At 39.7% G+C, this 9,934-nt stretch overlaps 1 protein-coding gene across 1 annotated transcript; it reads left to right on the top strand.

The window, feature by feature from the left end:
- Positions 1-4,473, top strand: LOC102306467 (protein transport protein Sec61 subunit alpha-like 1). The gene is made up of 12 exons (XM_005915366.3): positions 1-153; positions 979-1,046; positions 1,183-1,248; positions 1,343-1,421; positions 1,602-1,733; positions 1,903-2,012; positions 2,129-2,282; positions 2,386-2,546; positions 2,628-2,825; positions 2,951-3,142; positions 3,235-3,311; positions 3,403-4,473. Exons 1-12 carry the CDS (start codon positions 147-149, stop codon positions 3,587-3,589), a joined length of 1,431 nt encoding a protein of 476 aa, XP_005915428.1. The 5' UTR covers positions 1-146; the 3' UTR covers positions 3,590-4,473.
- The last annotated feature ends 5,461 nt before the right edge of the window (positions 4,474-9,934 follow it).

Raw genomic sequence — 9,934 nt, 5'->3', positions numbered from 1 at the left:
GAGCAGTGACGTGGGGTAGCGGCTTGTCTGGTGACGTGTCTCTACGGCTCGCTCTTTTCTCACGGAGCGGCTGATGGAGCCACACTGAAATTGCACAGCACTCAAACGGATACCAGTAACACGGCAGGAGTCGGACTAAGGACACCATGGGAAGTACGTGTTATGTTTTCTTGTGTATATGCTTGTTTTTGGTGCCCTAAAATACCTGCTATATTTTTCCTTTTTAAAATCTCGAACATTAAAGGGCACTCGGCGCTCGTCGGAGAAGCTAATTGGCTAACCTTGGCCAGGTTATGTGGCACTTGGAGCTAGCTCATAACGGGAGAAGGTTCACAGCCTAGTTATTTTTCGATTGGATTAAGTACCATTGTAGTGATTTATATCACGCTGGGATGCCTCTTGTGTGTCTCTTTGAGCTGTGTGTCAACTCTTCATCTTAGAAAATGATGGATAACTTGTTCTGTGATTGAACGCCAGTTAGCATCACGCTAAATGAACTAACCATGTACAGCACAGAGGTCTTTACTTTCCCTTCACTTTTATAATGTAACTGGCTTTTAAGTCCAGTTTGACTTTCTGTGCGGCTGGGGAGCAAAAAAAAGAAAGAACCGAAGCGTGTGTGAAATCACTTTCTGTCATAGTCAGTTTCATTGATTAATAGATCGGATCAAGGTGACAAAACATTAGGCAGCTCCACCGTAAGCGGTCTAAAAGTGAGCACACACCTAATATTAGTAACTCCCAGCTGTGCTTACCTTTCTATATCCTCGTTGTTGCATTTTAGCATGATGACGAGACTGGCTTGTTTGGTTTTGCTGCCAGCTGTTTAGCTGCTGGTTAGTGATGACGTAGCATCAAAGTAGATCTGGCTAAAGAGGAACAAAAGCTCAGATGTTGTCGATGCTCATTGTAAAACTGCTTGATGTGTTGTATGGTGTAAATGCATATACATTTCTTAACTCGTCATTCTCTTTTTAGTCAAATTTTTGGAGGTCATCAAGCCGTTCTGTGCAGTCCTGCCAGAAATTCAGAAACCAGAAAGAAAGGTAAGCTTTGAGCTTTAGTTTAGTACATTAGTACACAGTGGTGATGATTTACACCATGAATGAATGCGAACAACAGCTTATCATCTCCTCTGTTTTTCCTCTTTTTTTAATTTTTTTTTTTTTTTAAACCTTGCAGATTCAGTTTAGAGAAAAAGTGCTATGGACCGCCATCACATTATTCATCTTTTTGGTGTGCTGCCAGGTTGGTATCTGTCAGTGACAGCCTTCCTACTGGTTGTGCTTTTGGTCATAGTGCTTTGTTGCATAATTTTTTTCTCTTTTTTTTGTTCTTGCAGATCCCACTCTTTGGCATCATGTCATCAGATTCAGCAGATCCCTTCTACTGGATGAGAGTAATCCTGGCCTCCAACCGAGGTGTTTAATTATATTTAATTGGTTTCAAAAGAACTTTGCATTTTGCGTTCTTTGTGACTTTGCCAAGGATAAATAATCTAATCCCACTGTCTTGTCATGCAGGACGTAATCTTTTATCACGTGTCGTAAGTCAAAGGTCAAAAGTTGTTTTGTGTTTGTGACGCTGACTGTGTTCTTCAGGTACTCTGATGGAGCTGGGTATCTCACCCATTGTCACCTCAGGCCTCATTATGCAGCTGCTGGCTGGTGCCAAGATCATTGAGGTGGGAGACACTCCTAAGGACAGAGCCCTCTTCAACGGAGCTCAGAAATGTAGGTGTTATTATTACTCATCAGACAGTTGCTATTTTCAGAAGCTGTCACGTACCTTTTTGAAGCTTTAAAGATGTCTTTGATACTCTGATGCTTGCACTTTCATAACAGCTCTCATTTCAGTTGTGTCAGTTGTGCCTGTTTCACATTTTTTGATGTACTTTTGCAGTGTTTGGAATGATCATCACCATTGGACAGGCTATTGTGTATGTCATGACTGGCATGTATGGAGATCCTTCAGAGATGGGTGCTGGGATATGCTTGCTCATCATCATCCAGGTTAATATAAATTACAACTGCTAACACCATATGAAAAAAATGATTTAAACTTTTTAACCTACCTACAAAATGAGCATTTGTCAAGAAGAGCGTTAAACTCCTGCCTTTGTCTCCAGCTCTTTGTTGCAGGTCTGATTGTCTTACTACTGGACGAGCTGCTGCAGAAGGGTTATGGCCTGGGGTCTGGTATTTCTCTCTTCATTGCAACCAATATCTGTGAGACCATCGTCTGGAAGGCCTTCAGCCCCACGACTGTCAACACTGGCAGAGGTATTGGCACTAAGAAACAAAAGGCTTTAAAGCTGAGTGATTGCAGAGCGAGGTGTTTCAGTGTATCTATATTATACTCACTTAATCTGTGGGTCTTTCCCAGGTACGGAGTTTGAGGGAGCCATCATCGCTCTTTTCCATCTGCTGGCCACCCGTACAGACAAAGTGCGTGCTCTAAGAGAAGCCTTCTACAGGCAGAACCTGCCCAACCTCATGAACCTCATCGCCACTGTCTTTGTGTTTGCAGTGGTCATATACTTCCAGGTGACTTACTGTTTAACTCACCAGATTTTTATTCGACTCTGAGGAATATGCATTATATTAAATCAAATGTTTCTTCATCAGGGCTTCAGGGTTGACCTGCCCATCAAGTCAGCACGCTACCGTGGCCAATACAACACCTACCCCATTAAATTGTTCTACACCTCCAACATCCCCATCATCCTCCAGTCTGCCCTGGTCTCCAATCTGTATGTGATTTCTCAGATGCTCTCAACACGTTTCAGTGGCAACTTCCTGGTCAACCTCCTGGGAACCTGGTCTGTAAGTACATTTAGTCCAAGTCATGGCAGCATAGATATGAAGCAGGCGACTTAAATGTTGCTTTATTAAGAGGAGCCATGGCTCATCTCCACCCTATTCAGTACAAATACAATATTTGTGTTTAGGACACTTCGAGTGGAGGACCAGCTCGTGCCTACCCAGTGGGCGGTCTGTGCTACTACCTTTCTCCACCTGAATCATTTGGTTCGGTTCTAGACGACCCCGTTCACGCCGTCATCTACATTGTGTTCATGCTCGGCTCCTGTGCCTTCTTCTCCAAGACCTGGATCGAGGTCTCAGGATCCTCTGCCAAAGATGTAAGTGTGTCTTCGTGCAAACATGTAGGGTTTTCATTATGTTAGAGTCATGTATTAAATATGTCCACCGATTTTTATTTTGTGCATCTCAGGTGGCGAAGCAGCTCAAGGAGCAGCAGATGGTAATGAGAGGACACAGAGAGACCTCCATGGTGCACGAACTTAACAGGTACACACAAAAAAAGACTTGGAAATGTGCTCTTAGGTTTAATGTTTGCAGAATATTTAAGTCTTTATTTCTGTCCAATTTCTATCTGCAGGTACATCCCCACAGCTGCTGCATTTGGTGGGCTCTGTATAGGAGGGCTCTCAGTCATGGCAGACTTCCTGGGTGCCATCGGCTCAGGTACAGGAATCCTGCTGGCTGTGACCATCATCTACCAGTACTTCGAGATCTTCGTGAAGGAGCAGAGTGAAGTTGGCAGCATGTCAGCGCTGCTCTTCTAGAAAACACTAATTTTTTTTTTTTTGCGACAGACACAAAAGAATCCACCCCTATCAATGTTTTTTTTTTTTTTTATGTTGCAATATGTACAATCAGTCTGTTTTGCAGCTGGAAGGCGTCAATTTTATGCCATCGTCTTTGCGCTCCACCACACTGCTCCTGCATTTCAATGCTGAGAAAACTTTTGGCTACGTCCAGGGTTGAGCATGGTATTGTGTGTCTTTATTTCCTTTTTTTTTTTTTTTGTCCCAGTAGCAGTTACCCATCTCTCTGCAGGCTGCCTGAATCCCCACTGACTGTCTTATCAGCTAAAGAAGACCTTAAAAAAAAGTTTGAGGTGCTGTCTTTGAATGACCTCAGGCATTGATCATTGCAGCATGTTCAAGGAACACTAACACAGCATGTTGATGCTTATTTCAAGCTGAAAGCACTGTGCCTGGATATATCAGGGGGAACTGAAAGAAAGCCATCTTGTTCATCACCTAGCAATCATTTTGAGGTTTCTAGGAGCCTATAGTAGGATGTGGAAAGTACAGATAAGATATGTTTGTACTCCTGATAAGGTTTATGGTAATCTCATACAGTTTACCTTTGCTTTGATTTTAAATCTCATAGACTATGTTTATATTCACTCTGGTCTGATGTAAGGCGCAGTGGTTGTCCTCTTGTCTCTGGGTCCTCAAAGGAAAGTGTTTGTCTGTGTTGTCATGCTCTTTTTATTCCCAGACTGAATCGCTGCACAAAACTGCCGAGATGGTCGGGATGAGGGTGGGTTTGATAGGGATGGAAAAAGGGGTCTCATTTTTGTTTTTACTTTATGTAACAGACATAATTGTGTTATTAAAAAACAGGATTTGTTTTCCAATACACTTGGAAATTGTTTTGATTCTTGTTGTTGTTGTTTTTATTTACAGTAGCAACTTATCTTACCACATGTTATTGATACAGCAACCAACACGTAGATAATGAGTTACTATTTAGTTAAAAGTTTATATCTAGAGTAGGGCATTATTGGGTGCTGTAACTGTGACTTCCTGTAGAGGTCACTGTTGTTTGAGATACCTGCTCCACATTTGAGTTAAACTGGCAATGTGGCTAACTTAGGGAGAGCCACACACTGTTGTATGCACACCCACAGCCAATCTAGAGTTAACAGTTACCCTAACAAGCGTGTTTGTGGACTGTGGGAGGAAAGTAAAACCCACAGAGGTGCGGGGAGTCCTCAGCTGAACACAAATACTTTAAACCCTCTGGGCTTGTTCAAAATCACCACCCTTTCAGCTTGTTCGTGGCCAAAAGTGGCCACCAAAAGATTAGGTCTGTAATTTTTATTATTTTATGTTTTTTTGCCATTTTTTCTGCATAAAGCTTTTAACTAACTTCAGTTCTTTTCATAAATATAAAAGAATTATTAATTTTTAAATTTAAATAACCCTTTAAACACCAGTTTGTCCACTGCACTAGCTGGAAGACAACCTCAAATCTCACAATTTTATATAATTGCATTGCTACTGAGATTTCTTGTATTGTTAATAGTAGAGTCTGGTCCATGTAATTGATTCACATCAACATTGATTATAATGCATTGTTATTTTTGTGCAGGGAGAGCAAAAACATAAAAACTCCCTCCCCCTCCACTTTTTTTGACTTGATTTTTTGATTTGCATCAGTGCTGTTCATCAAGACCAAAATTTTAATCAAATCCAGAATTTTAACCCTTTAAATACCAGTTAAATCACATAATTTTAATTATTTAAATAGGGATAAAAGCATAAAATCCCCATTTTTTTTCTAAATAATACATGCAAACTGAATTATTTTCTAATCATGATGGAGGTTAGATGTGTAGCAATAATTAAAGGTATCAATGAGTTTTATGCATCTTCGTTTTTTTGTGCAGTGACAGAAAAACAAAAAAACTCCCTCTCAGCTTGTTCGTGGCCAAATATGGCCACCCCCTGTTTATGTTTACAAAATACTATAAAATTAATATATATTAAAACATTTTTCTACTTTCGTTGACTTGATTTTTTAAATTAGCACCAGTCCTAGTCATGAAAACCAAAATATAATTCAAATTCAGATATTATACCCTTTGAATACCAGTCAGATTATGTATTATTATAGTAAAAATAGTAATAAAGTATAGCAATAGTAAGAAAGTTCACATTTTTAGCATATGAATGATGAAACCCAATATTTCTTTTTATCATCATTGCAGGTCAGTAACAGTAACAATGATTTATTTTTACTTTTTTTTAGGGGGTGGGGGGTGGGGGTTGAACGAATGGCCAAAAAGAAAATCACAAATGGTGTGTTAGTGGCCAGAAAGGCAATTTAATGACCAAATAACCACTGAAATGACCAATAAAATGATCAAAATGTATATTCCAGTGTGTGCTTCTGTGTGCATCCTCATTAGCAGCAAGATTTGCTAACCACATTCGAGTGGTTTTTGTAGGCACACTTTCTACACCTGGTGCAAAGGGCTGCTGTTCCAATCCTGGAGGTGCGCCTTTTGCACCTTCTTCTCATTTCGTTGGTGGGGTGTGGGTCACACTCTGGTTCAGACTACTGTATCTTGAGATCAATGGCAGAAGTGGCTGAGAATTAAGGAGAAGGGTGTCTTGCAGTTGTTGAGGTCACCAGCATGTGTCCCAGCTCTCCCAGGATCACTCTTCATTTGTAGGTTGTAGAGGACTCCCCCACTTCAGTAAAGTTGTTTCCGGCGGGACAAAGGCATCATATCCCAAGACATCCAGGAGATTGGAGAAAAAGCCATCAGCCATCAGTTAGTTTTCCTTCTACAACTCGAAGTGCCAACATCCTCTCCAAGTTATCCAAGCAATATTTGTGCCTATTGTAGTCCAGGATTGCTTCTTGCTTTCACGCATCCTTTATTCCCCATCACTGACTGCTGGTTCCTTGTGTGTTGCTGTCAAAAGAAGCACATTCCTCCGTTGCTTTGGCATGTGGGATATCGCCGTGGTAGTTTTGGTGAAGCCAAAGACAGACAACAAAATCTTCCTCTGTTGCAACTGGAGGAGCTGGGGAGGAAGCTCTGGGTTGTTTCCCCTGTGCCAGTTTTCATCTGAGGGGTTCCTCTGCCAAGGTGACCGAAGGAAAGACGTTGTCCTCGGAGCTCCTCCGTCAGTTGGAGTCTGAACCCCATGTCTTTTTTTTACTTCCTGAGAACTTCCAGCGTTGTCATCCAACATGCTATGTATTGCTTTATTCTGGTGTAGGCTTTATCTCTACTTCACCTATAATCGTCCAATCCTCACACCTTGGCCTCCCGTGCAGGTTTGTAAGGGTGCACAGGAGCTAAAAGATCTCCTTTGTTATAAAAAAGTCAAAAGTAGATCTCAGGCTGCTAATGCAGGAAACTGCATACAGGGTGAGCCCTGGTTTGATACCAGTGGGTACTGGATTGTAGAGCAGTCTCTCTTCAGTAGTGGGACCCACATCGTTTTCCTTTCATGAGGGATCCACTCAGTCACCGGCTCCTCGGTCTCAGAAAATGCTCCTATGTTTTTTTCCATCAGCTGCTCGGCCTCCACCTCCATGCCCCCAATCCCAATCCTCCCCCAAAGAAGAGGATCCAGGCAATGGCTAGTACTCAACATCAGTGGTGATGCTGTCAGCCTCTTTGGAGATTGTCCCCTCATCTTCTGGAGAGGAACTTACTTCATCTTGGGCTGATGTCTTTTCTTCAAGGGCAGCTTGCTGTCCTTGCTCTCTGACCAGATCATACAGACAGTGCTTGAAGTAGTGATGACCTTCTTGCCATATTGCCAGAATAAATGATCTGGAAGCTGTTAGGCTTACTTACAGCAGTAGCTCTGTCTGCACCTGCATAAACTCCAGGACACGTTTACAAACAGTGTTTGTTGTTGTTTGCGCTGCAGCTGCAGGTTTGAACTCTGCAAAATGTCCTGTGATTGGGTTTTGTTTTTGTTTTTGTTTTTGTTTCTAAAGTTAATATTTTGGGTATGGTATCTTTTTATGAAAAATACAAGAGTAAAAGTGCTTTTAACAGGTGCTTCAAAGCTAAATTTGACTGGGGACCTCAAAGCTCAATAGCCTGCATCCACAGAAATTCACTGCAGCCTATGTAATGTTTGATGTGTCATTATTTATTCCAGTCTATCTTGCAAATACATGTTTGTGCTGCAATGTCATGCACAAACACAAACTATTAGATCCTTAAGATCAAACCTGTGTCAAAATTGTTTCATTATTTTGGTCCATTGGAGTGTGGTAGGCCATCAAAGGCCGCTACTAGAAACTCAGAATATTACATGAAATTGCTTGCTTAGCCAAAAATGGGTAAATGATGTAATTTGGTAAAAAACATTAAAAACTATAATTTTCATGTGTTGAGTTTAGAATGAAAGCAATTTTACCTAAATCGCATGATATAGTTCTGTCAATAACAAGGAATCAAAAAAGGTGGTTATAATGGGTTTCAATTGGCCACAAATGGCCACGATAGAGTCAAGAGGAACCATTTGGTGTATAGTGAATATTATTGATATTATTAAGGAGCTGATGTTGAAAAGTAAAAAATCTGAAAAAAATACACACCTTTGGAAAGTTTCATTCCATTTGCATTAACAGAACAAAAATGGTTGAAAAAACTTTCAAAAGTGAAGTGGCCACAAATGGCCAGGATAGAGCTCAGAGGGATCAAGCTGACTCTTACTTGTAAGTGTCCCCTTTATACCCTCAATCATAAATATTTCTCAGTAAAATAGCATATATTTAAGAGATATTTAAGTTAAAATTTTGTAATTGCAGACCCAAAAAATTAAGGCCCCATTTACATAAGGAAGTTGGAATCTTTAAGTTATCAGCCTTTTTCAGAAAATGAATTTGGTTCTTCCATCCAAAATCTAACAGAGCTCTATCTGTAGTTTTACATATACAAGGGTCAACATGCAGAGATTTTGCGATGAATGTTAGTCTTGAGATTCAGCCTTTGAAAGCAGAATTCGTCCTTTTAATGACAAATCTTGTAGAAACCATGAGTTTAATCTTCTTCTTCTTCTTCTTTTAAAACTTTTTCTATTATGGGATTGAAGTTATTGAAACATTGCTGTGATTCATTAAGTTCAATATTAAGTTTTTCACAGGGATATGTGAGATAGAGTCAGTATTACAATCCTTCGTCCTAAATCACATTTTTTTAAGCTTAAGAAAAAGACCAGAAGCTTTAGACAATGATTTTAACAAAAGAAATCTGTGAGTTATATTTAAAATAACAAAAAAACAAAAACAATGTTGTGTTATTAGCAAGCTGACTAATGAAAATTGTCATTTTAGTGATATAAATGCCCTGTAAGTTGCTAGATTTTATATGAGACCACAGCAGCTGAGCAACAAGAAGAAAAAGTTATGATGAAATCAAATTGAATGAAATTATGATGTCTGGTGCCAAATTACACATCATATTAACTGTAATACAGCAGTTGGCATTGTTACATAACACCCGCGTTGCAAAAAAAGTCTCCAAAACCATGCTTTTTAAATAAATGGTGTAAAAACTGGTGTATACCTGTGTCAAAGGCCTATCTAAAAATTTAAAAACAGAATATAGCCATTATCTGGAAGTATGAGTAATCCAATAGATCCAAGGCAGTCTGATATTACTGGAAATATGTTTGGTAGGTAAAAAGCCAGGTTGCTCTTCATCAGTTATTGGTTATAATACCAATGTGATTTTCTGTCCAAAGTCAAGAGCCAAAATTTTGTAATCATTATTTGATAAGACGGACACCAGCTGTCAATTAAACGCAAATCTTTTTTTAGGTTTGGGAATTAGAGTAAACACTCCTTGAGTCATACTCCAGGGTTATGCACCAACTGATATGCGTTCATTAAACCGTTGCAATAAAAAAAAGGGAGCTCACTGGGGAGCAAATAATTTATAGAATGAGATGAAAGGCCACCTGTCCCCGGTGATGTATTATTTTCAGCCGTCTTACACAGTCTATGATTTCTTTAAGTGATAACGGAGCGCCACATAATTCCTTATCTTCCCGCTCAAGTTTGGAAGTGTTTTGTAAAGAGTTTAGAAAAGCCAGAGCATCACTCTCACACTATTTTGATGTATAAAGTTTTTTTTTATATAATAAAATGAACAGAAATTAGATATAATTTTCGGGTTATCAGTTCAACTTCTTCTATTCTTAAACGAGTAACTGTATTCAGTTTTGCATTATATCTTTCTAACCTAAGAAAGAGGAATTCTGCCGTCCTCTAGCCATCGTTTCCGAGACACCACAGATGCCCCTCCTTTATACGTTGTCTAGTCTTTCTTTTAAATCTTGTTTTGTAACGCATTT

Source organism: Haplochromis burtoni, unplaced genomic scaffold, assembly GCF_018398535.1.
Source record: "Haplochromis burtoni strain Fernald_Lab_line unplaced genomic scaffold, NCSU_Asbu1 Contig_12, whole genome shotgun sequence".
Classification (NCBI taxonomy): domain Eukaryota; kingdom Metazoa; phylum Chordata; class Actinopteri; order Cichliformes; family Cichlidae; genus Haplochromis; species Haplochromis burtoni.
Note: the sequence above shows the minus strand (reverse complement) of the source record. Positions and strands in the feature narration are given on the sequence as shown.